This window comes from Desmodus rotundus, chromosome 12, assembly GCF_022682495.2.
Source record: "Desmodus rotundus isolate HL8 chromosome 12, HLdesRot8A.1, whole genome shotgun sequence".
NCBI classification, from domain to species: domain Eukaryota; kingdom Metazoa; phylum Chordata; class Mammalia; order Chiroptera; family Phyllostomidae; genus Desmodus; species Desmodus rotundus.
The window spans coordinates 82,030,022-82,056,948 of NC_071398.1; the positions used below are offsets into that span (position 1 = coordinate 82,030,022).

The 26,927-nt window shown below is 48.5% G+C and overlaps 1 protein-coding gene across 1 annotated transcript in view; it reads right to left on the reverse strand.

Annotated features, from left to right (window-relative positions):
* Positions 1-26,927, reverse strand: part of PLXNA2 (plexin A2) — a 204,498-nt gene that overhangs the window by 35,402 nt on the left and 142,169 nt on the right. Inside the window, exons 9-12 of the mRNA XM_045187301.2 lie at positions 26,254-26,368; positions 18,159-18,359; positions 16,295-16,391; positions 12,763-12,953 (exon numbers count right to left, since the gene is read on the reverse strand). Of these exons, the coding sequence (XP_045043236.1) occupies positions 12,763-12,953; positions 16,295-16,391; positions 18,159-18,359; positions 26,254-26,368 (604 nt within the window). The remainder of the gene's footprint in view (positions 1-12,762; positions 12,954-16,294; positions 16,392-18,158; positions 18,360-26,253; positions 26,369-26,927) is intronic.

Below are 26,927 nucleotides of genomic sequence, written 5' to 3' on the forward strand. Positions count from 1 at the left end.
GCGACGGGTTATCAGTTCAATTCCCAGTTGGGCCTGTGTTGTGGGGCATGTATGAGAGGCAACCAATTGATGTTTGTCTCTCCCTCTTTCTCCCTCCATTCCTCTCTCTAAAAATAAATAAATCTTTTAAAAATATTTAAAAAAGTACTTGTATTACATATACACACAGTTGTAAGAAAGTCCAGCACACTCTTCACTACCATAAGAAAGGCAAGACAGAGAGGGACAGAAGGGGATTGGTCAAGGACAGGAGTCTACCAGACTCTCCCAGATGGGGCCTCTGGGCGGAGAGCTGCTGCAGCCTTGGTCCCTTCTGTCCTTGTTTCCATGCCGCTGCATGAGAGTGTCCATGGGAAAGAGTTTGCTCTAAGCCAACGTGAGGTTCTCCTTTGATCCACTTGGAATGAGCTCAGCTGGTCCCTCTCCTCCTCCCCTAGCCACCTGGATAGCAGGAACCCACCTACCAGAAGGGACTGACAAAACTATAGTGATTGGTTTACTCTCCTTCCTCCACTTTTTATTTTTAAAAATACATTCTTTTGCTCACCGCAGTTAATTACAACCTTTCAGAAAAACTGTGAAATGAAATCTTTCTGGAAAGCCTAAAAATATTTCTGTCTTGCAGGTAGTATGTAGGAATCGTATTGTGAATGTGCAGTGTGGTGTTGGCAGGTTCCATGGGGCGGCTTCCTCCTGCTGATAGGTCAGTGCAGCGTCCCCTTCCCACGTTTAACGGTGAGGGTCAGAGACTTGGTTGTAGTTCTGAGGTACTCAGAAGCATAAGCCAGATAATACCATGTAGAAAAGGAAGACTTTAAAAAATATATCAGGAAGTGTTATGAGCTTGGGGTGTGGAGACACCAACTTGATCCCTTCTAACCCAGCTACCAGCTGCTGGAATGCAAGCCTGGAGAATCAGAGTCCTTCTGAGTCATTGGAAAGCACCTTGGGAACACTGGGCCTAGGTGGGTCTTCCTTCCCACATGGCACACGCTATGAGCTATGCCACCAGCACCTGGGGTAAGAGGAGTTTGGGGGTCAAGGCACTCAGCAGCCATCATGCCCTGGGCTTCCATCATCCTTGCTTAAAACTGATGTGTGAAAGTCTGGATTTCCAAAACATAGATGGGGTGGTGAGCATTTGATTTGCAAGAGAATTCCCAATGCCTCCATTACTGATGACTCCCAAATCTATATTTTTGGCTCTGACCTCTCTCTTGAGTCCCATATCCATATATCCAATTGCTACTGGACATCTCCACTTTCACATGTATGTCCCTCAGGCACCTCAAGTTTCACCATGTCTAAAAATGAACTCTTAATTTTTCCTCCTTCTACCTCTCACTGATTATCTCCCAATTCTCTTTCAAGGTTAACAGGATCACTGCGCACCAAGCCAGGAATCTTGCGAGCATTTCCGACTGTTTCCTTTCCCTCACCTACCCCGTTCAATAAATACGGTCACCAGACACGACCAGTTCTTCCTCCCAGGTGTCTTCTGAATCTGTGCTCTGCTCTGTGTTCCAGAGTAGGTGATAAGCAGGGCTCCACCACCTCTCACCCACACCAACAGCCAGAACCCCATGTCCCTCCCTTAGATCTGACTTTCTCAGACTGCCAGTGTGACCTTCGCGAACACGCACTTGGTCTGGTTACTGGCTGTTTGCTCTAAAAACCTTTAATGGCTCTAATCACTGTCAAGGCACTTGTCTTTCGGTTTCTGATCTTTGTGACTTCTTCAGCCACCTCTGCCATCCTGGACCATGTCCTCCATGTTCCCCCAGATACCAGCAGTTCTTGTACATTCGTGCACTTTAAAATCTCTGGGCCTTTGCACATGCCACTGCTCTCCCCCAGCTTACAAATTAGACAGTCAAGGACACATGCCCTGCCACCTGATGGCTTCCTGGTGAGCATGAGCACAGGGGCTTTGATGTCTGGGTGGTGGCCTGGGGTGGTAAAACCCACACATCCTGCTGCCTTCATTCCTCCCCAGGACCAGGTGTTGGGGAGAGGCTACAGAGAGGAGATGCAATGAGAAAGGAACTCTTCTTCAGTGAGGGTATTGAGCAGGATCCCTTCAGGGCACCACCGCAGACCAGACAGCGGTGGGTCCCAAGCCCACTCTGGAGACTAACCCCAAGGCCCTCTGCTAAAAGCAGCAGTGGATTGCAGGGCCCTGGTGCAGCACTCACAGAGCTTAGTTCTCTTGGGAGCCAAGTCTGGCCATTCCACCCAGGTCCACAAAGAGGGAGGATGGTGGGGTCCCAGCCACGGCTTGCAGAACTCCAAGAAAAGCCTTCTGTCTTGTAGATCTGGAAGGTGCTGTGGGGCTACAGTGGAAGGGTGAGAGGGCAGCATAGACTTATCCAGAATCCCTCGTTGATAGAGGAAAAGATTGGTTGGATGGGAGCCAGATACACACATCTTAGCTTCCATTTTCACAGGGCCCTTGGGCTGCTGACTACACTGGGGTAGAGAAGAAAGACCATCCGATGCTCAGGCAGTGTCTGTGGTAGGAAGAGAGTAGGCGCTGGCATCAGATAGACTTGAATTTGAATTCCAGCTCTGATACTTATGGGCTATGGGACCTTCAGTCTCAGTGTCCTTATCAGAAAACAGGTAATGATGCTTGCCTCACAGGGAGGTTGTGAAGGTTAAGTGAGACAACATTTGGAAAGTCCCTAGTGTGACGGTAGTTTAGAGAGCAGGCCTTGAAAACTGGCAGCTTCCTTCCTTGTGTTCCCCCTGCACCTGTGCATTCCTAGACCACAAAAACCCAGGATGGTGTTTGTTGGGAGCTTAGAGAGCTTGGGGATCTTCCTAGGAATCTAGAAGGAGGACTCATGAACCAGGAACACATAACTTTGGTGCTGGGGTGACCCAGGTAGAAAGAGGTACTCATGGGTTGACTGGAGAAAGCCTGGGAGGTGTCCTGCAGCCTGAGCCTGGGCAGGGAGTGGCTGTGCTGCTGAGGGCAAGGCCTTGGCTCTGGTGGAATCTGGGTCCTGCACAGAAACATATTCTGAACCCAATCCCGTTCTCTGGCTCTATCTCAAATGGCCCTTTCCTCCTTCCACTCTCACCACTTCTTTTCCCTTGGCTATTAGCCATTCTGGGGCAGGCACAGCACTTCACAACAAACTCAATGAATTCTTTCAAGAAAGTAATTCCGAATGAGACACCCACACAAACAAATGGTTTGACAGTTTGGGCTGAATGTGTGTGCACGCGTGTGCAGTGGGGGTGTGGAGAGAGGGAGGAGGAAGATGAAAACCTGTAAAAGCAACTGCCAAGATCTTTAGATACTGACTAATTTCAGCCCCATGCATTGTAACAAATATTATAATGTGGACCAGAGATCTATTTAAATTTTCTGTGGCCCTCAGGAGAGAGAGCCAGAAGGGATAAGGGAGAGAAGATCCCAGAAGCAGCTGCTGTTGCTGAGTGGGGGTGAAGGGTGTACCGAGGGGCTTCCAGAGGTTCTGTGCTGGCTCCTGCTGGTGCCCCTCCTCTACTCACCTGCCTGAGCACTGGTTCCACTCTCTTGTTTATGACATGTGCTCCCAGGCAGAGCGAAGGGTCCCCATGGCTAGATGGCCTAAAGTCCATGTGCACTTGACATGCCCACGAAGCATGTCCACTGACAAATGCCTCCCCCTCTTGCAAGGCTCTGCTTCAAGAGCCTCCACAGAGAAGCTTTCTCTGACTCTCTGGGGTAGGTTTAGCAGCGTGTCCTACACTCCCACTGCCCTTTGCCAACGTCCCCCGCACAGCAGAGCCCACAAGGGACTGTAAGTGCTTTTTCCTCATTGAGTCAATAGCTACCTTGGGACAGGGTCTCTCTCACTTTTGCTTAGCAATCTAACTTAGCGCACTGCCTGGATAAATGCCCCCAGCATTTTGTTACTGGGAAATGCTGGCCTCAACCAGACTCTGGAACAAACTCTGTTCTTTCATGACGACTGGAAGCACGGAGGTGCCGACATGTTGCTTGGGAATGATGTTGCCTTTTAACATCAGAATCGTCAAGAAGCTCTTCCTGCAATCTCCCTTACTTTCATTTAAGCCAATTTCTGCTGTGATTCCTCATCGAACGGAGGACTAACAGCTGCCTCCTCATCAAACATCTTTCAGACACTGAGGATGGCAATCATGCCTTCACTTCTGCGGTTCCATTAGCCTTCCGTGGAAAGATCTTGTTTTCTAAACCTTTGATCATTTCAGAGGCTGTTCTTTGGGCCTCGGGTTTCCATGCATCTTCCGAGAGTGTAATGACCCCGGGCAGGCTTGCGGCTTGAGCACAGCCTGCCCTGTGTGCAGCAGGAGGGCCCCTGCAGAGGACTGCCCTGCCCTTGTCACACAGGCATTAACCGGGCTGGCCCTGCGCAAATCCTGGAGGGAGGGTAACCCGGTGCTATCCTTCCCCGGTTCCTTCTTTCCTCTCTGTGGTTCCTTCTCCCATTTTAGGCTCCTTTCGCCATGCTATTCTCTTCTCCCTAAAGAAACCTTTACTCACATCTTAATGGGACATTAAGTTCTGGTATTACCTTGCCTTAAGAGTATTGGCTTTTTAACTGGTTGTAGAATAGACTGTTTGTGTATTTGCAGAATTTGGAAGGAAAGTGTGGGAAACACACTAGGGCAGAGGGTGCAGTTCAGCAACCCTAAACGCTGTCTGAGAAGCAGTCACTGACCACGCCTGGGTATAAAGGAGGCTAGTCTGAGTCCTGGCCAAGTACTACTTTATCTGTTCATCTTAGGCTGGGATGAGCAGGCCAGAGGATGTGCAGTGAGACAGCCTGTGCTGATGGTAGGACACTAACTCGGAGAGTCGTGTGTCCTGCTGGGTCCTCTGAAAGCCTCCTGGAGCTTCTGGTTCGGAGAACCACTTCCCCACCTACCCACACCCACCTGACTGCTGCATAGCCTGACCGAGCCCGGTCCAGTGCCCAAGCACCCAGCCAAATCTGTATTCCTGCCAGACCGTGTCATGGTTGTTTCCCACTGTGGGTGCCATGACCTGGAAAACAGCCGCCGTGATGTAGCACTCGCCCTGATTCTTGCAGCCACTAATTGAACAGTTTGGAGGGAACTGTGCCACAAAGCCGCCGAAGGGCGAGAGCAGATGCAGCCGATTAATTACAGCTGGAGAGCTCTGATGGGCTTCACTAGGGAGCAAAGTGGGAGGTGCTGAAGGCCCGGGGGCCCGCAACCTAGGGAGCGAGGGTGGGCCATCCCTGGGACTTGGGGAGCCTTGCAGGGACAGAGTTGGAGCCTCCTACCGGGTCAGGGCTTAAGGGGTCAGAGGAGGACCCCTTGTTGGTGGGTGCCTCACAGAGCCCAGCTCCCACCCTGGAGCCTTTCTTTGGTTGTATCTCCTGTCTGATAGAAACTGTGAGACAAAAGACAGAAACCCACCATAGGCCCTAGGTTATTAAAGATTCTGATGATGATGATGACTGTTTTTTCACTTCAGTACTTACCATGAATTGTGCCAAGAGTTTTATATATTTTATCCCACTATGAGCTCAAAACAAATTATGAGGGAGCTATTATTATTGCTGCCCTTGTACGGATGGGGAATAGGGTCCCAGAGAGGTTAAATAAGTTGCTCAAGGTTGCACAGTGAGTGGCAGAGCCTAGCTAGGTCTATCTAACCTGTGCTTTTGGCCTCCACACCACACTGCCTGGGCTGGCCATCCTCCCACCCTGGGAGAGACCCCCCAGGTCATCAATGGTGAGGACTCGAGCCTCTGCTCGTGGTTCCCTCAGCTCAGGCTCCCCAGCCCCTCTCCCTCGGCTAAGGCCATACTCGCTGCTTTCTAAGAAACTCTGTAGTTGGCTTTGCTGGGCACCGCCATCTCCCCAAACTTCTTAGCTTCCTCCACCCTCCTCTCTGCCTCTGTCCCTGTGAACGTCCACAGTCCCTCATTGGCCTTGCCCCTTTGTCACCTTTCCCTGTGCATGTCCAGTCTCTCCCCAAAATGCTGGGAGTAGGGACTGCTGGCTTTCTCCCTGTCTCTGCAGTGGGCTGATGCCATAGGACAGCACCTGTGGGTTGAAGTTCCATTTGCTTAAGTGAGCCCAGGACAGAGACTAAGGATGGTCTACTGGGCAAACGTGGGGCTCTAGAATCAAGTAGCTGAGGGTTAACTCCTAGTTCTGAAACTTACTAGCTCTCCTCCCTGACAGGAGTCCTTGCTGGCTCTGCCTTAGCTGATAGTACATTCAAAACCTAATTGTTATCTCAGCAGAGTAACTCCATTATTCATCTTGACACCATCCCCCGTTAGCTGTTTGCTGCAGTGATGTTATATTAATGAGGCCTGCAAATAAATGAACGGAGATCAGAGTGCTGACTTGTTTCTCAGGAAAGCTGGCTGACTTATTTTTTATTTGTTTGGAACTTTGCAGCGAGTCACTCTGGCCCTGGGCAGGCGGCTTTTGGCCTTTCCTGCAGGGATTTGCGGCAGCCTTCCAGATAAATACTTGTATATGTCCAGCACCCCAAACAGTTTCACAAATGTATTCGCATCTGAGGGAACCCAGGGGGAAAAGATCTACTTTAAATTATTTGGGCAAGAGGGAAGCAGGAGGAACCAAGAGCGATGGATCGCCTCAAATGACCACAGTAGTGACAATGATTTAGGCTTGCTTTTGGAGGGCGGTGTACATGGTCTTCTACAATGGGTTTTCTTTCCAAGTTACATGTACCTCAGATGTTAAAGAGAATTATATTCCCTAAGCAGGGACTAGTGAGGTGTTGGGGAAGTTACTGAAGTTGAAAGATTTATAAAGTAAAAGCTACAGGATGGTCAATGGAGAGACAACTGCAAAACCAGTACCTATGTGGCCTGGCATGAGTACGCCCTTACCGGGCAATGCCGCAGGTGACTCGAATCACACAGGGACATTTTTGGGGACCCAAATGGTGGTAGGTTCCTGGTCACTCCCTGAGGACCCCAGCACTGGGGACTTGTCCCTTGCAGTTCGGGCTACTTCACATTACTTTGCCCTGATCTCTGTTCTCACCTGCAGGGTATGAACCCCCTGAGCCCCATCCTCTGGGCCTCCCCCATCGGGCTGAGATGCTGGAGAAGTCAGAGCCACCAGCCCAGGGAATTTCCAACTTTCACCTTAGCCATCATCTCATTAATAAAGACAACCAGAAACCAACCAAAGGGAGTCTGGTGTCTTTCAGAAACACGTGATAAAAGTTGTATCTGCCCTACACTGGCAAGAAGTGATGATATCCCTGAGCTTAAACACACCCTCAAAATGCTCTTCCTGTTCTTTCTCCCCACTCATAGAAGTATGTGTGGACCAGGCTTAGGAAGACTGGTGAAGGTTATTTTAAGGCTAAATACAAATGGTAGTCAATGTTCCTGGTTGGGCATTTCCTGGGATCTTCCAAGAGGAGTTTGATCCTGAGCCCAGGTGTTTCTGATATACCTGGGGTGGGGTGAAGTATATAGCTAGGGAATACCCCTCCATTCCTCCCACCAAGACAGGTCACGTGGCATGGTAGGAGAGTCTGCCTTCTGGAGTCAGAGGCCTGGTCTTGAGTTTGTTCTGCCACTAATCAATGTGTGACTTCCAGCCAATTGTTTACTTCCCTAAGCACAGTTTTCCCAACTCTTAAATAAAGATAATTATAGCCATGTTGGCAGAATTCTTAGGAGGAGTAGGTATGCAAAGTACACAGGTCCTGGCACCCAGAGGAGTCTTGTTAAAGAAAAGCTTTATCACTAAGAATCCCAGAACTAGGGAGCGGCTCATCTGTTCATGGCCCTGGCCTGAAGTCTGTGTCCTTGTTAGGTGTGGAGACCTAGACCCTGCTGCAGTCCTCTTTCCAAACTGGAGACAACTACAAAGGGTGTAGAGTAGAAGTTTCCATCTCAGGTCCTTTGGAGGAAGCAGAGTGGCTGCAGGGCAAGCAGTTTCCAGCCTCTTCCAGGGGCCAAAGTGCAGAGATTGGCTGTGGTTCCATAGAAAGAGGCTGTGTTGTCCCGCCTCCTCACCCAGGACTAATTTATTCACGTGAGAATTTCCAGGCTTAGCACAGTGCGTGGCAGACAGCAGTCACTCACTAAATGAACACTTAATGACTGACTTAATTTCCTTTAGAACTCTGGCATTTCCTCCTCTTTCTCAGAAAGCTCTGTCTTGAGTTGAACTTTATCCCCTCCAAATTCACAAGTTGAAGCTCTAGCTCCCATTACCGCAGAATGGGATTTTATTTGGAGATGGGGATTTTACAGAGGTCAACAAGTTAAAATGATGTCCTTAGTGTTGGCCCTAATCCAACATGACTGGGATCCTTATTTTTCAAAAAACTGGAGACACACAGACAAGGAGAACACCACATGGACATGAAGGCAGAGATTGGGGTGGCACCTCTGTAAGTAAAGGAATGACACAAGCCCCCAGAAGCAAGACTGCCACAAGCCCCCAGAAGCAAGGAAGAGAGGCAAGGAACGGATTCTCCTCACAGCCCTCGGAAGAAACCAGCCCTGCCAACACCTTGATCTTGGATTTCTAGCCTCCAGAACTGAGAAAATAAATTTCTGTTGTTTAAGCCACCCAGTCTGTGGTGTTTTGTAACTGCAGCCCTAGCAAACTCATACACTCACTTTAAGGGGGACCCCTGTCACATGAGCCCTGAAGCCCCTTGATCCTTCCTAAATTTCTTTTCCCAAGAACATATTGAGTATCCTTTCCCTTTCTGCTGGCTGCCGCCCACTCACAACTTCTTGGAAAATGTGTTCTCTGAGCCTTCCTTCCTAGTTAGTGGGTGGCTCATCACATCCTCGTCTCCGAGGTCCCAGCAGATGCACATGCTGGGAAGAACCAAAACGTGATGGGCCAGGCATCTCACGGGCTTTCCAATGCTCCGAATGCTTCCTGTTCCTGGGGTTGAACAGGTGACATTGTGCACAGACATCCAGGATGACAGCTGGAGTGGGAGCAGCCTGGGATGCCTCCCACAGGGGACAGCATCATTATCACAACAGGGGCTGGTTGAGAAGGAGCAGACGGTGAGTCCTGAAGGGGACCTAACCTGAAGTTTATGCAAACTGGGAAATTCAATGAGCTGTAAGACTTGTCCTACATGAAGCTGCCATAAGAGATGGGTCTCTAGGGGTGGGCTTGGTTGTCATGGAGACAGCCAGGTAAGGAAGGGTTAAGGAAGAACACAGCTGTTCATCTCACTAAGCTTGAGCCCACTCCTTTTCCTAAAGTAGAACTCGTTTGTTTGAGGGCATCTCACGGATTTCCCTGTCCGTGGGCAGGACAGCACCCGTTCCAGCTCCACTTGGTTCCAGCCTTGGAAATGCCACTGCCCCCAGCAGCCTCTGTGGCTGTCCTAGGATCTTGCCCCTTTTCACCCCTTGAGAAAGATTTTCGTAGGAAGGGCTTCTGCTTGCATGTGGGCTTGCGCCGAGGGAGTACACATACGGGCCAGACGTGAGGGGGAGAAAAAAGGGCATGGGTCTCACTGAGTTACAATTATGAAGGAAAAGACCTATGCTAATGCCAAGGAATTAGCCAAGAAAGCTGAGGGTAAGGACATAAGTTGATTCTTTTTAAAAGTTACTTTTATCAAATTATATATTTTGGGCAAAAAAAAAATGCCATAGAAGTGAGGTTGTGTTCTTCTTAGCACGTCCTATTGAGAGGCACATGAGGTTGATTTTTCCCATTCCTGGTGATGTTATCTTTGATCATTTGGTTATGGTAGTGTCTGCCAGTTTTTTTTCACGGTGCAGTTACTATTCTTGTTATAATTAATAAGTACCTTGTGGGGAGATAGCTTGAGATTATGTAAATACCTATTTCTCATCATACATTCATCCACTAATTTTAGCATTCATTGGCTATTCTTGCCTCAAACAATTATCACTGTGAATTTTGCCAAGTGATGATTTTCTATTTCCATAATTCCTTCTACATTTATGAGCTGAAATTCTAGTATAAAAGAGCTTTCTCTCTCCCCCATGAATTTTTTTTTTTATTTATGTCAATAAGGACCATACATTCTTATTTTATTCTATGGTTTATTGTCCATTAGTTATTGTTATCTATTTTCTTGCTAAAATCTCCCCAGACTTGACCACTGGGGCCAAATCAAGCTGGCTCCTGTGCCCTCTGGACATGTACCCTATGTTTGTTTTTTAGCATGCATTGCCAAAAGCATATAACCCAGATTTCATCATGAAGGAACATCAGGCAAATTCCAATTGAGGGACGACTACAAGATAATTGGCCTGTACTCTTCACCAGTATCAAGATCATGAAACAAAAGAAAGATTAGCGCACAAAGGGGACATGATAATGAATGGCACATGTGACCCTGGACGGGCTCCTGGGCCAGAAAAAGGACATCAGTGGGACAATTGGCAAAATGTGAACAAAGTATGTATATTAGATGGCATTATTGTATCAATGCTAACATCCTGATTTGGGTAATTATACTGTGGTTATGCAAGATGTTAATTTTAGAGAATCTGGGTGAAGGGCATACGAAAGTTCTTTGTACTATTTTTGTACCTTTTATTAAGTCTGAAATTATTTCAAAAATTAAAAGTTAAAAAATTGGAAACGACTTTACAGGGAGAGGAGGATAGGTTGGGAGTAGGAAATGCAAAAGAAACATCCCTGATAAAACATTCCAGGCTGGCGTCCTCCCTCCCACATATCCTGTCCAGAATGACGTGCCCAGAGTGGCTTGGGACACACCATGGATTTGTCTCTCCAAAAAGATGTACTTTCATTTCCCCATGGCCTCTGCTTGAAAACACCAACAGGAGCCCCCCACTGCTTGGAGCTTCAGGTTCCTGCTGCTGTATTCACTGGGAAAATCAATTACAGCCTAATTACCTCAGGGGGTTAATTAGCATTGTGTAGCTGGGTGTCCTCTGAACAGAGCAGCCTGTCAGTCCCCGGTCAGTGAGCAGGGGCAACAGAGGCAGAGGTTCCCAGGGAGAAGCCTGCCTTTGGGCTGGGAGTGGGCTCCTGCCAGTTGGGAAGTAGACAGATGGGGCTGGGGCAGCAGCCAGTTGGCAGAGGTGGGAGGAAGCGAGTCCCCCGTCTAATTTAAGGGTCCTGATGACGTAGGCACAGAGACCTAGAGACCACAACTGCATCAACAAGAAGTGCAGAGCAGAACGAGTTATCAAGCCAGCGGCTGCTGGAAATCATGACAATCAGGGCGCAGGCACGGAGCACTGAGCAGCGGGGAGCCAGCTGTCTGGGGGCAGAGGCGGGGGCAGACCCTGCAGGCACTCTTTCCCGGCGAGGTGTGCACACACAGGAAAGTCAGTAGCCCCCAAGCAAAATGGGATTGGAGAAGCCCAGTCTTTGACAGGTAGAGCCTATGCTCCCATCACACCTTCCTACTTGGGCGCATGAGGGCCTAGATGCAGAAGTCACTGTCCCACAGCACTGTGCTTCCTCTGGGATACGCTGCCGTGTGGCTGGACGCGTGTCTCTGCGCTATGCCCGCTAGGAAGAACCACTTCTTGTTTTATGTTACTTGAGCAAAAATACTAAAGGTTTAAAAAATGGTTTTATAATTACATAACCCTAAGCTAAAATTCTGGCTCTGCCGCTTAATAGCTGTGTGAACTTGGGCAACTCACTCCATTCCTCTGAGCCTCATTTCTTCATCTGTAAAATGGAGGTGAGAATATTTATTTCCCATGGTGGCTGTGAGGATTAAATGGGACAGTGACAACAAAGCCCACTAAGTAAATACATGCTTCCTCTTCAAATAACCATCTGTAGGTTAACCACATTCATTTGATCTTGGGGGTTTTCTTTTCCCTGATGTGAATCTTGGATATGATCACAAGGATGCTTCAGAAGTTTCCCAACATCCACTGACACAGGTGAGAGCCACAGTTGCTTTCTCTGGGCCAGCAGTGAAAACAAGGCAGGGAAGGCGACAGAGCTTCTGCTCACAAAAGAGGCAGAACGCAGCCCTGCCTGCTTTCTTCAACACACAGACCACAGTGGTGCGTGCCCAGGCCGTTATTCCTCGTCACCCGAAGGAACGTGCAATTAGTTTCATCGCACAAGTGACAGTCAGTGAATTGGGAGCACTGAAGAGTGATGAGTACATAATGCCAGCAAAGTTAAATACAACCATTCCTCTCCCAGGCCATTCAAAACCCCAGCAGCTGCATTTTCATTCACATCATGTATTCATCTTCCTTTGCAATTTGCTATTCAGGAAACATCATTTTTTTCCAGGACAATTAATTATCTATTTCTTTCCATTAAAATGCACAAACAAATTGGGACGGAGAGTAAACCCTGGGAAATGGCATGGTGGCTAATGTAGTGCCTGCCTTTACTTCCTTCTTCTGTTTTCAACTTTGCAACTCTGAGCTAATTTGGCTCCTGAAATCACATTTCTGCTGAGAAAAGCAAAATCTGCTTTCTGAAATGTTCACCCACCATGCAGCCAATTTCGCATTCCCCACCCTGGCCAGCCGGCCTGGCAGGGAGGCTGGGCTGGCTCTGCCTCCCTTGTTGCATGCACGCACATTCTTGCACAGGCACGAGGACACACTTCCATACACTTGTCACTTACACCTGGACACGGGCCATCAAGACACCCACAAGAGGCTTTATATATCTCCTCACTTATCACACTCTATGCCAAGAATTCTTCCACCAAGGCTCACGTTGCCCTCCTCACCCGCTGCCCCCGGGGTCGGCTCCTGGTCCTGCTCTGGAACTCGGGGGACTCACCTCAGTGATCTGGGGGTTGGAGCACTTCACACTGTGGCTAGACCAGTCAAGCCAGGGGCTGGAAGGGCTGGTGCAGTGCTGGTGGAGGGTGCACCTGCGCTCGCCGCTGCACCAGCCACACTCGAACTTTCGGTCGGCCTTCAGGCACAGGCCACAGCTCTCCCGCTGGGCTGCACACTTGTAGAGGTGGACTGCGAAGACAGAGGGACAGTCACAGATAGGGCTGGAGAGGACCTCCTACAACTCACCCTCTTCTTGCAGGTGTGACAGAAACCGTCCCCAACCATAGATAATCCCAATAATCATCATTGTCATTGCAAGAATAATGGATGAAGAAGTAATAATAAGTGGAGCATCTTAGCAATCATTTAAAGGCAATACAGAAAATATTATTAGTTAAAAGTTCTGGCTCCAGACTGAAACAGATCAAGGCTTTAATTGAGGTGTCACCACTTCCTAGCTATGTGACAAAGAATCTGACCTCCTGGAGCCTTGTTTACTTAATCTGTAACATGGGATAATCATTGTTTTCTGTGAGGCTTGAATGGGATGTTCTATCTTAAGTGCTTAGCACAGTGACTGTAACGTACTTGATGTTCTATACATGCTTTTTATCTTTTCTTTGACTGCAAAGTACATTCTCATGCTGCTGCCTCTTACATGTGGCTATTACATGTGGCCCCCATCCTAGGAGTAAGGACTAATTTCCCCATTTCACGTAAAAATGAGGTTCAGAGACATGTAATGACTCTTGGAGCTTACTAAAGTCAGTGCCCTGAGCTGGGGTCCTGAAGTTCTGTCTGGCTGTGCTGCTAGATTGTCGGTCCTGAGCAGAGGGGCACCTGGCCTGGCACAATGGGAAGTGGTGGGTCTGGGAGCGCAGTCAGCTTGGGCTTCAAAAAAGGCCAGGTGCTTGGCTAAGTGGAAGCTAAGCTGACAAGGAACAAGGGTTGACACAGAGAGGACAAAGTGGCCACTTAACAGGTCACTTCTGGAGTCTGCAAATTCATTGTCTTTGCACTTGTCCTGTCCTGATGTGGAAGCCCTCGACAGGCCAGTTAGCAGAACTGTGTTTTGTGAGCCTGGGACTTAGTTTTTGCCTGCTGGTATTTGAACTCAGAGTCCCAAGTAGAATTCTGCAGAAGCAAAATACGAGGCAAGTCATTTTAAACTCCTCTGTCAAGCAGAAATAAGCTTTGAGGACTAGGTGGCGTGTCTCCATCAGGTACATGCCCTAGGGGAAGCATATGTTTTTTTATTCTTCCATAGGTCCCCATCCTTTCCCTCTGCTCTGTCAGCATCCTCAGTCCCAGCTGTAGGGACTAGATTTAAACATCCTCCTTCCTATGGCTTCTTATGCTAGAGGGCCGGAGACGGGGAGCTTACAATGAACAAGTACACACTGCACATTTGTTACGACGCACAAATGGTCTGTATCTAGTCTCTCACTTGATCCTCATGAGGACCTTGAGAGGAGGGCTTCCCTTCCCCCCTTTCACGGATGAGGCTGTAGGGCGGAGCTGTAATTAGTCTGAATTCCCATAGCTGCAAGTGAAGGAGACAGGACGCGAACCCCAGTATGTTAGATTCTGGAACCCAAGTCCTCAAACACAATGGCCCTCTCCACCTGGCACAGTGTGCAGCCTCCAGGACCACTCGGGCCCTGGGAGGGAGGTGGATGTGAAGATGGCACCGCTCACACACTCCAGAACTGCCGAACAGTTGCCCAGTGCCACGGGGAGGGTTCTGATGCGACAGCTTGGACACGACTGCTTTTTTCTAAGCTCCAGATGCAAAGGCAACCTCTGGGACCTGAGCCTGGACCCTCAGCAGGGCAAGTGTTTATTCTTAATGCTGAAAAAATTTGGCCTGGGTATGAGGAGAAAGAGAAAAAAAGCAACCCTCCCTGTTTTAGTTTCCCTCTCCCAGCCTAAGTGGCGTGGCTTTTCATGGCGGCATCTGGAACAGGGAGCCGGCGCCGCTCCGATGCTGAAGCACTTGCAGGCCCCACTGTGGCCTTGGTCTCCCTCTCTGTGTCCCCCGGGTGACCCTTAGGATGAGGGAGAGGCTTGTGGCAGCCCTAGCTATTTGAGGTGTGGTGAGGCCTGTGGCTCACGGTGCAGGACATGGTTCTGGGAGGAGGAGGCTGCACATCCTACAGCGGCCTGAGTCCCTGGGAGGGCGGGACGTGGCTCAGCACGTGAGCTCTGCAATTGGATGGTCTTCATTCAAATCCTGGCTATTCCTACCTGACTCTAGATTCGCTTCTTTTTGTTCCCCTCCCCCGAGCTTTACTGAGGTATGATTGACAAATAAAATTGTACTGTACTTAAATCATGATGATTTGATGTATACGTACACGTAATGAAAGGATTCCTCCCATATAGTTACTTAACACACACATCCTTCCCCATATAGTGAGGACACTGAAGTTCTACTCGGTTTGCAAATTTGAATTATGCCATCCAGTGCTATCAACTAAAGTCGCCATGGTTTACATTGGATCTTCAGACCTTATTCATCTTATAGCTGAAAGTTTGTACCTTTTACAAACCTTTTCCTCGTTCCCCCACTCCCAGCCCTGGCGATCACTTTTCTACTCTCTGTTTCTGTGAGTTTGACTTTTTAAAAAGATTCCATATATAAGTGATAATCACGCAGTAAATTTCTTAAATATGTGAAACAATTCATTAATTTGAATATTTGTGCAGGGGCCATGCTAAATGCTGCATCGTTTTGGTCTTGTATAGGTGCTGCCAAAGTGAGCACTCTTGGTTCATTTCTTAATTTCATTGGGTTTAGGTTTTTTAATCTGTAAAGTGAGAATAATATTAGTGCATACTTATCAGGGTTGTTGTGATGATTATGAAAAATAACCTGAAACCAGGGAGTGCTCATCTAAGTGGAGGTATCTGTGTCATTCTTGAGAGCACGATGGGATGTTGGTATTTGCTGTATTGAGGATAGTGCCTACCTGGCATGTAGGAGGAGCTGCACGTGTGTTTGTGGGGTGATGAATATGGGTGGCCCACGGTGAGCACCGCCCTGTGTCAGCCTAGCTCCTTCCTGAACTTCCTAGCACCAGCTGTGCCCTTGAGTCCCCACTATGGTCTCTCCCACCCGCCCTAGAACCAGGGGAACAGCCTTAAAAGCCTTCTTTGTGCAAGGATGGGGCCAAAGACGGGACCCAGAACCTGACTGGAAACAGTATCTCCATTTCTAGGGAAACAGGCAGGACATCCTGCCTGCTGCTCTCCTAGGTCAGGCTCCGCAGACACTCCAAAGTCTCCGGGAGCCTAAGAAAAATGCGATGAGCCAGCAGCCACAGCAGATGCTCTGGTTGTAATAAAACAAGGCTCCCAACAGGACTCCTTTGATGGCTCCAAATGTTGGTTTCGGATCCTCTGAAGAGTTCCGCTGACAGAGGGAGTGTATTATTCGTGCATAGTGGCCAGCAGGCTCTAATCCTGCCAGCCCCGTCTTTCCAAGGGCCACGAACAGATCAAAACTCTACCTGGAAATAGACGCTTACCTTTCAGGTCCTGAGGGTTGTCGATGATGAAATTGCCATTCCACACCACGGCGAAGTCCACGGCCAGGTTGCTGATGTCCATCCCATCGTATTGGTACTGTGGGGAGAGGGCAGAGGCCCTGGCTAGTGAGGTTCTCTATCGCAGCAGGTCAGGGATGCTGCAGGTTTCTCAGGGGACCGGGGGGATACAACAGGAAAGAAACCAGTGACTCTGGTTCCTTATGGGCTGAGAAAGCAGCACAGAGACAATCAGAGGAACCCCATGCAGCTCAACTATCCCTGTGGCCCACCGTCCTGACTCCCAGTCCCTAACACTAACAGGATCCTGCCCAAACCCCTTAGCTTGGCATTTAGTGCCTTCCAGATCCAAACTTACGTCTCCAACTTTCTCTTCCACTGCTCTCCTACTGAAATCTCTGAATCCACTTGACTGCAAACATACCCGCCGAAACCCCTCTCTGTGCCTCTCACGAGGAGTGCCTCCCTCTTCCTATGGCATCAATCCTTCAACCCATTATGATCTTCCTAGTCTAGCTCAGACTCACCTTCCCCAGGTATTTTCTCTGACATCCTTGCTAGTGCTCCTCCAAGCTCTCTGTCCCCTGGTGTTGCCAGTCTGTCTGTAACCTAGCACTTCCCAGGAGCTGCTGTGTGCTGTTTTATGGGTGAGTCCAGTCTCTCCAGAAGGTCTGTGTACTGCTCAGTAAACCCCACGGAGCCTTGAGCAGAGCACATGCGTAACTAATGGTTGGCTAGGTGCCGCAGTGGTCCTTTATTTCTACATGTGAGCTATACTTTGGTCAATAGTCCACTAGGAAAAGTGCCCAGAGCCTTGTGGGCAGAGATCTGATCAGCTCTAACATGAAAGGCCTCCAGCTGTGGCCAGGAGTTGGCTCTCTCTCCCGTGCTGATCCCACAGGGGATGTTAAGCCCTTCACACACTTCAGAAACAGCCCCTCTCAATGGCCCAGGCCCTGTCTCTGTGAAGGGGGGACCTCTAGGAATCCCCACTGTGGGGAATGCCCCAGCCCTGGCCACTAGCTCTCATGACATGTCCCTGTCAGCCCTCTTGCTCAAGCCCTTCCTGCCGCCTTCTTCCCTTTGTTGTGTTCCATTCCTTTCTCCTCCCCGCTTCCCCTAGTGCTTGGCGGCCTTCCACCCACTACAAATTCTATCACCCGCCTGTGACCCGGCAATCTGACAGCTCCCTGATAAGAGGCCCAGATTCTCTTTATCTCTCCCAGTCGAATTAGCTTCCCTCAACACCTTTGTCATGTCACCCCCCATCTCTAGCTGACCCCCCACCATCACAGACAGGGAGTTGGCAGATAGAGAGATCTTCTCTGGGCTGGTATTATAATTAAACACCTCGGGCTTTTTGTCTGGCATTCGGAATTGGTTGACCCTTGCTGCTCTTGAAACCCACTGCTTCCACTTCCTTCCTTCCCCCTCCCCCATCCCATTACACTTCCTGTTTGTCTCTCCTGTGTATCGCCCTCCAGTTCACCCACTCTTCGGCTATTTTCCCTCCCTGAATGCAGATAGGGTTTGCAGTGGAGCTGACTGGCTTTGGCTGAAGTTTCAACGAAGGCCAAGAGGTGCTCATAATACTCCGAAAGGGCACAGAGCTCTCAACTTATATACTGTTAGTGTCCTCATACCACTCCACCTCCTCTGATGCCATCAACCTGCCATTCGCTTGCTGAGAGGCCTGGCGTGCATGCCTGCTCCTCTGTCCTTGGGCATCTGGGATCAGGCTGTGGACCCGAAAGGTTTTGGAAGCTGGGGCAGGCCAGGCTGAGGTCTTGGCAAGGGTGTGATTGAAAGCCTGCTCGCGTCAGGGCCCGAGCCCGAGTCTTCTTACCGAACTGTTCTGGCACTGGACACTGGAGCTGTTGAAGCGCAGGGCGGGCACTCGGTGGATGGCCCCCTGGATGTTGAGGACACACTCATAGCCTCGCTGCCCGGACTGAGGCTGGGGCAGGTTCCGAGCCTTAAGGGTGATGGGCTTTATCTCCCCGACTGGTATCAAGATCTCCTCTGTGGGCACCAGCTGGGGACAGTCCTGGGGGAGCAAGCAGAGAAGCTCCATCTGTCCTGGCTCACACCTTCCTGCTTACCTGAGCCAGAGCAGAGGACAGGGCCCGACGCCAGGCCAGACCCTCTGGTATCCAGGTGGGCTGCCCAGGAGAAGGACATACCTCCTTTAAAGGGCAGGTGGAGTCAGCAGGGAAAATCAAGTCTATCTCTTAGCTCCTGGCCTTAGATATTATCACCCCCATCCCACAAGTTGTCCTGGATCTGGTGTGTATGCCATAATTTAGGAACTAATTTTCAGGCACTGGCGTGGCAGTCTGAGGATTTTATCTCCTGATAAAATTTTATACTGAGACACAGGATAAAAGAGACTCCATGTATCCCTGTCCCCAGTCTGGAAACCCCATCTCCCGGTTTCATTCATCTGTTCCCCATTGCCAGCCGACTCGCACTGTCCCTGCCCAAAGCGTTCTCTTATCAGTGGCTTCAGCTCCCCGCTCCAACTGCAGGCCTTTGCAGGAGGTGGATCAAGTCCTCCCAGCAATGCTCTAAACACTCGTGCTGGCTTTTTATCTCGTTTCATTACCAGACCCTGCATGAATGCCATGTTGCTTTGGGAAAAAAAAACAAAAACCTGGAAAAAAAATTCTTGATGAGCAGGGACTGTGAGAAGGACCATGAGAGAGAGAGGAAGTGATTGATTTTCCTCAGTTCTATTCCTAGATGTTGCTTCTCCACTGGAGGCCAAATTACCACCTCCCCACAGCCCCAACCCCCTGCCCACTTTCTCCTTCTCCTGGGAAGACAGAGCCCAGTAGCCTCCTGCAGTGACGAGCTGGCTGTCACCTCCACATGCAACCATTTCTGCCCATCTCCTTTCCCTGTGGTTGGGAGTGTGTGGGGGTTGATGCTGTTACCCTACAGAGGGTGCTATTCGCATTAACTGCCTGGGGATGGGGGGGGGGCAAGATTGCTGAACTTCCTGCAAGATCTGGGATGGTCTTTAATAAGAAATTGTCCCTGTCTTAATGCTGGAGGTGATATTGAGCACGGACAGCCTAAGAGGGAGACTGGAAGAACCAGGCTGACTCACAGTGTGGCTTAGGCAGGTTTCTCTTTCCTCCGGACCTCAGGTGCAATCCCTTCACAACCTGGCCCCTGCCTACCTCCTACCCAGCAGTTCTTGTGTGTCAGCCATAAGAGCTTAAGATTGATTCTGGGGGACCAGCCTTACTCATTCACCTTTCTCTGGTCACTTGAAGATGCTTTTCTCTCTGCTGGAAACACTCCTACCCACCACCCACATCATCCTCCTGGACAGCCTGGGGCCCTATTTAGCTGATTGCCTTTTATTAGTCTGCAAACTCAGCATCTCCTTCTTTGGAAAGCTGTCCCTGACCCTCTCCCTGCACTGGCCGCCAGGATGGATTACAGATATTCCCCAGTGATAGCATCTAGCCCTCAGAATTGCTGCTTCTTGTTGGCTTGCCTTTCTCAGTGGTCTGTGAGCCTTGAGGATCTGGCTGGAGCTTATTTACCTCTGTGTCCCCAGTCTTTATCCCAGTTCCTGACATGTAGTGGGTACCTACCTGGTCATTGCTTCTGGGAGGATAAGTGAAAAATAAGAAAATAAAGCAACAGACAAAATGATTTACAACTTTCCTTCTAGATCCTACTTTCCAGATTTTTTACAGAGGAGGAGACAACCTTGCCTTCAGGACAGCAAGAGACTTGTGGAGTTCAATTCCCAAAGTTGGGGTTACAGATGGTCATTGTTTCTGAAATCATACAATTACCAAGTTGGCATGTCCACATCTATTAAGAAATCTGAGGATATATGAGAAGCTGGGCCCAGGGGAAATTCCCCATAGAAACCTAGCTAGGAGCCCCCGAATGACCCTCCAGGGACCCTGATGCCGTCCCCCACCTACAGGCCAGCTGTACAGAGGACACCAAGCAGGCAAGGTTTCCATGAGAGACGGGATCACAAGGCAACTCCAGAACAGATGGGTCCCTGTTCAGAAGCTAGTCACTCAAGCTGCCAAGTCATAAACTTGCTCTTTACCAAATTTTCACGTTCATTCCCTGTGGGTGCTCTCATGGAGTCTTTCCTATATTTAAAGGCAAGAAAAATACAAACACCACTTTAGGGAAACCCAGGCATCTCATGGAAAAGGAGATATTACTTCCTGCTGGTGGCTGAAAAATCCCCGTTGAGTCTAATAAACTAGAATGTTAATTTAGACTAGAAATAAGGCTGAGGAATAATGAGGTGTGTGTGTGTGTGTGTGTGTGTGTGTGTGAGAGAGAGAGAGAGAGAGAGAGAGAGAGAGAGAATAAATCTTCAGGCTCAAACGGGTTGACACATTATAAATGATGACCAACTGTTTTGCATCTCTAATGAGCCCAGAGAACAAATTCAAATATTTCCGTAGCAGAGTCTTAAAGATGTGCTTTTGGACGTATAATGCCTGGGGTTAGAAAATAAGATTGTAGAATCTTATTCACTTTGACAAAAGTATATGTTTATACTCGTATTTGTTTTTATTATATGTAATATTACACATACACACACATACACAGTCTCATCTCTTTGTTTGGGCTAAGTCTGATTCAGTTTGGAGGATTAACAATCAGAAGAAGACACTTCAGCCCTGGCCGGGTGGCTCAGGTGATTGGAGAGTCATTCTACACACCAAAAGGTTTTGGGTTTGATCTCTGGTCGGGGAGCATACAGGAGGCCATCAATCTGTTTCTCTCTCTTTTTCCCTTTCTCTCTCTCTCTCAAATCAATAAATATATCCTTGGGTGAGGAGTAGAAAAAAAAGAGACTTTATGAGGACTCTTCAGAGTTTGTTTTTTTCCTAAGAAATTCTAGAATTTTACAAAAATTACTTATAGTCTGCTGTTTCAGAACTTTTGGCACTAAATTTAAAGGCAATGATTGGGTGCTTCCCAAATGCCTACACAGGCTCCAAGTACCCCACTAGACAAGGAAGTCTTATGCTTTACTCATGTATTTGGCTGTTTGTCTCAGGCCAGAGAGTGTGGGATTCATTCTTTTAGTCTCCAGGGCAAAGGAGAGAAGTGGTTGGTGCCCAGGTACACTGTCCTCTTCTTGGGAAATAGGGGTAGGGGAAGACATAGACCCTTGGGGTTGTGAGATGGTTTTGGTGGATGTAGTAATGAGGGAGCAGCAAGGCTCAGGTGGAAATGCAGTGGTGAGGGCTGAAGGTAGGTGCAGAGGAGTGGGCAGCCCAGAAAGTTGGCAAGTTGTTGGAACTTCAGTACCTCTGGAGCTTGAGGAAGGGGACGGGTTTCATCAGATACCAGGAGGCTACTTCTGCCCCGTTTGCTTCTGTGAGTATGCACACACACACATGCACACTTCCTGTCCTAAGAACAAGAGAGCAAATAACCACGCTATGCTTCTTCCACAGAACCTAAGGACCATTGCTAACATTGCTAAAACACCCATTGCTGCTGCTGATCCCTTCAGTGTTGAATGATCCCACTAGGTCGTCTTATTCTTCTGTCTCTAGGCAGCAGCATCACCTCCTTGGCAGCCACTGAGTTTCCATCAAGATGAACAGATGTTGTATTTGGGACTATCCCAGGGGTGAGGGAGGCTGGGAGGAGGTGAAGTGACTATGGGGAGGGCAGGACCCTGGCACAGGAGTCCCCTGATCTTAAGGTCACATTGCCACCCCAGTAGCTGTGCATCGCCAGCTCTTAGTGCTGGGGTTCCTCGGCTCTCTGAAACGACTTCTCCCATGTGAAAAATGGCATTATCTTCACCCACCGGACTTCAAAGAGAGAGAGCAGTCAGCATCCTGGGAAGCTAATCGGATTTATTTGGTTCTACCTTTCCCCTGAGGCAGGGCATAAAGAAGATATTTATGTATCTACATCTAACTAGGCCTGGCTTAGCCATGGAGGGAGATGAGCTTTTAAAGCTGAAAGCCATACACACTCCAGTGCACACCACCTGCTAACACCATTGTCACAGCTGGATCCAGCCTAGGGATGCAGAGACTGGTGGGGGGGGGTGGGGCTCCCATCAGAATCTGCTGTACTCTGAGCGGTGGAAAGGTTTTTCACAACCTAAAAAGAGTTCAAAGGTGATTCAACTGAAATTCAGATTCCTTGCCTAGAAAATGGGCCAAAAATAACTGATGACACTGGATTGCATGTGAGAAGAATATAAAAGTCCGTTATAATGGGAATACATGGAATTAACAATGTTAATGTTATTACTGCATATTTCTCTTGTGCTTGGGTACCTAAATCTCAGTTTATTCTTCTAAATAGAGTCCATTTCATAGAGCAGATTAAATGAGATACTAAAATGTTGCATATATAATAAGCCCTAAGTAAATGTTCACTACTGTTTTCATTTTTGTGTTGCACTCCCTCTAAAATGGCACTGCTTTGTAGTCACGTCTAAGCGTGGACTTGGCCCATCGGCCCTCTGGCAAACAGTGGGCAGATCTGCCTCAGGGCTGGCAATCTCTGTAGCTGGATGTGGCAGTGCTGATCTATCTGCCATGGGTACTGTCTCCATCTGCAGAGATGGATTTCTGCTGGTTCCACCACGCCAGAAACCCTCAGGACCAACAGCAAAAGGCCAGGTGGATGTCAGTTCCTCTACTGTGGCTGTGGCCATGCAGACACACGAGCTAACTGGCCCTGATTTTCTACAGAAGGCGTACTGTACTCAGCTTTTTTGGATGCCTGAGTTCTCCGTAGCCTTGGGCAGAAATCCTAAATTTTTAGCATCTTGGTTACTATAAATATCAAATATGAATTATGTGAAACTGCAGGTCTGTTGCAAGAATCAATTGAGATGCCATATGTCAGTGGTTCTCAATCTTTAGGCTAACCTGGGATGAGGCCCCGGAATTTGAATTTCTAACAATGTCCCAGGTGCTACTGTGGCTGGCTTCCCTTCCCCCCCACACTCTCTCTGAGAACTGTCACGACTGAGAGAATTACAAATGTGTGATGCCTTCATGTTGCTATGTAAATCAACGGAGCTAATCAGTTATATGTTGTTTCTGGGAAGTAGAGAGACATAAAATTTTGACTCAAAGTTAGGGGAGCCTTACTGGAAGTACAATAGAGATATTCTAGGAACCCCAAAGAAGCACCTAAGGGATTTCCAGTCCTCAGAAGAACCTGAGGCTGTCAGACTGGACTCCTAATGGAGTCAGGGAACACTCTCCCAAGCCACACATGTGCACTTTGCTGTCCCCACATTTTCAGGAATGGGGTTCCCTATAAACAGAGATTTGGACAGAAGAGCACAGGGCTGGGAGCTATTTGTTGGGAAAGGCTGTGCAGTGGCTGAGAGCTAAAGCAGTATCAGGAGGAAGCTGAGACAGGCCCTGGCGACCTCACTGGGAGCCTGCACCCTATTTCCTTTCCTGAGAAAAAGCCGGAGCCGGATGGAGCCTGGGCTTCCCTCACCGGCCTCCCAAGAGCCAATCCCTGGGCCATGCCAGGCCTGTGCATATTATCAGAAAGAGAGTGGTCCGCCCCATTCCAGGAGGCAAGGAGAGACAAAGGCACCTCTCCTACCCTGAGGAACAGACATTAAGGAGAAAAGGCAAAACTCAAAGGAGATGGGAAGCCTCTGAGTTTACCCCCAGGGCTCTTTCCCTATTAATTCAACCCTGAGTTGTAAGGGGTGAGAGTGGGATGGTGGGGATAGTATCTCTCAGACCCAGCTCTCTGGGCTGCCTGAGTCTTATCCCTGTGGCTGAGAGGGGGCTGTGTTCCAGTGACTTCTAAGGGGCATGAGGGAGGCTGGCACACTTCCAATTAGTCCTCTGGGGCTCAGCCCTCCCGGCCTCCACACCAGGCAGTTTATTTGTCTTGCTTGCTCGGTGACACTCCTGCCCTCCCTCCAGCTGCCCGCAGTGGCAGGCTTGGCTTTGGGTTTCTCTTGCCCGAGGGGGAGCCCCTAGGAGAAAATGCAGCAGCTGTTCTTTCTTGTCCAGATCTGCACTTCACCCTCTGAGTGTGTGTGTGTTCTGTGGTCCGCCTCGATTTATTTTGTTAAGGAACTTAGAAGTTTAGAAGTGGCCACTGTGAAGGTCACTCTCTGAGATCGCTTGTCTTGATCCTTAGTTGCCTTTAATCTGAGCAGGTCTTCCTGTGGCTTCAGTTCTTCCTGGCCCCACCTCACCTCCCTTGTTCACACTTCTGTTAACTCCCAAGCTGGGTTAACTACCCCACTTCATTCCCTCAGCACTCTGGCCCTCCTCATAAGAGAGAAGATAGGCCTAAAAACAGCTTCATGTTCTTGCAGAATCATGGGGTTGGGATGAATTTCCAGGCTCCAGTAAAACCAGTGTGCTGCTTTCTGGTCAGCTATGTCAAAGCATAGCAGCTGGCTAGGGGAAAAGCCTTTTCTCAAAGGTTTCAAGGGACTAGATATTCTACAGTAAGAGACACCTGTGGATGCGTTGCCTTAGGTGCCTGTGAGCTTCATCTATGTTTCTCTCTTCCAAGACTGGGAAATTCTACTTTTCTGGTTGAATATAACACATATTGCTTCAGAAAATAAGAGTTCAAGGTCAAGAATGTGTCTTTGGGAAACCTAAAGGCCTACTTTCATTTTTATTTTAATTTAAAGACTTTTTAAAGCTTTATTGAGGTATAAATGACCAACAAAAGCTTTAAACATTTAAAAATATTTAAAGTGCACATTGTAATGATTTGATACATGTATATCAGGGCCAACTTTCTTATGTTTATCCACGGAAGCAACCAGCACATCTCTCAACATTAGGAGACACATAAGACTCTATTGAAATCTGAGACATGTAGATCCAAGGAACCCTTTCTATCAATGGCATTTGACTAAAGTTGTAGTTGGTTTATCCATTCTTTCGTGCATGTATTCCAGAAACATTCACTGAAGAAGGCGGCAAGGATTTAACAATACGACGTAGCCTTTGCCTTCAAGGAGCTTGTGGTCTAGTGGAAGAGGGAGACACACATCGAAAGACTACAGCAGGGTATGCAGATTCTACACTGTCCCTTACTTACGTTTGTGGGTTTTCCAAAAGGCGGAATAAGAGGGGATGTAGATATATGCACCTGTGCATTTGTATGATCACATCAAGTCTCTATATTTGTTCAAACCCACCCACTGGCCACCCTCAGGTGTGAAAAACATTAGCCACAAGAAAGGGAAGCTGACCAAGCAGGCTTCATTGTCCTAAAGCATGCTGTGACTATGTAAGAAAGTCAGCATCAATGAGTAATCATTGGATGGGATATTTACTGGGAAGATAAGCAATTTGCTTTTGCACTGTGTTGATAACAAAGGTGACTCAGGCCTTAGGGATGAAACATTGATATAGAATAACATGGGACTTTTAGCAAGGCCTGGTTCCTTTCACTAGCTGAATTTCTCTCTCTTTCTATAAGGCCACCCACTCAGTCACACATCAGAGTCAAAGAATCATTGAATTTTACACTTGGAAGAGAAGTTGGCATGAAAGAATGGTTGAGAGTGAATGTTCTATTGAACTAGACTATGTCTGCAGCCAAGCAAAGGGCTGAGACTCAAAGAATAAATGCCATTCACTACACTCTTCTAGACTATGGAGTCTGTTTGGTTGGAAATGTTTCCTCTAGACTTTCAGTCTCAACCCTCAGTTCCTCTCAAGCTTTTGAATTCGTAGAGTCTTAGGAGTCTAGTAGATACAGTGCACTTCTCTACCCCTGGGGTGTTTCCTGCCACTTTTTGAGCTTTATAATAACATGGCTTTCTAACATGTAGAATCTCTGGAAGAAGACCAAGATGGACCAGAGCCAGGAGGTAGCCAAGCTGTTGGAATGGCCATCTGAAAGGGAGGGCCACTCAGATTCAGTGGGGACACTGCCACGCCAAGGTGAGCCCTGCTTACCTCTGAAATATTGATCCGGCCCTCCTGGAAGGAGCAGGTGGTAGGGTCATGGGTGCAGAGGTTGCGGTACTTGCACCAATGGCAGCGGAAGGCGCTGTTGACACAAGACAGGCACCTGCAAAGGTGGAGACAGTAAGAGGCAAAGAGAAGGAAGCAGAGATGGAGGATAAGGGTGCTAGGAAGGCTATGCATCCTGACATTAGTCTGTTTATCCTAGTCTCATTCTCAGGAGGGTAGACAGGTGGGGCAGCCCCCAGCACTGAGAATTGCGGATTCGCTCTCCAAGATAGTCACTGGACCAGAGAACTGAAAAAATAAATGAGTCCAGAGTGGAAATAATGGAACCTATAAAGCAGTGGTGTACTAGAGCTGGCCTGTGTCAGCTCAAGAGAGACAATTATTTATATCTTCAGGAATTTTGCAAATGGGTTGACATCATGTTGGTAACTTGAAAGTTGGCCACAGAGGAAGTATTTACACTGTAGACACTGGCAAATAATAATTTGGGGATTTCCCCCCTGATTGCTGGTGGTTAAACATTTCCCAGCATGCCACCACTTATATGACAGACAAGCCAAATGAGCACTGGGGTGGCAACTGGGCAGATCTGATTCCAGTCTTGCCTCTGCCACAGCCACTGGGGTCACCCTGAGTAAGTCCCCTCACCTTCTGAA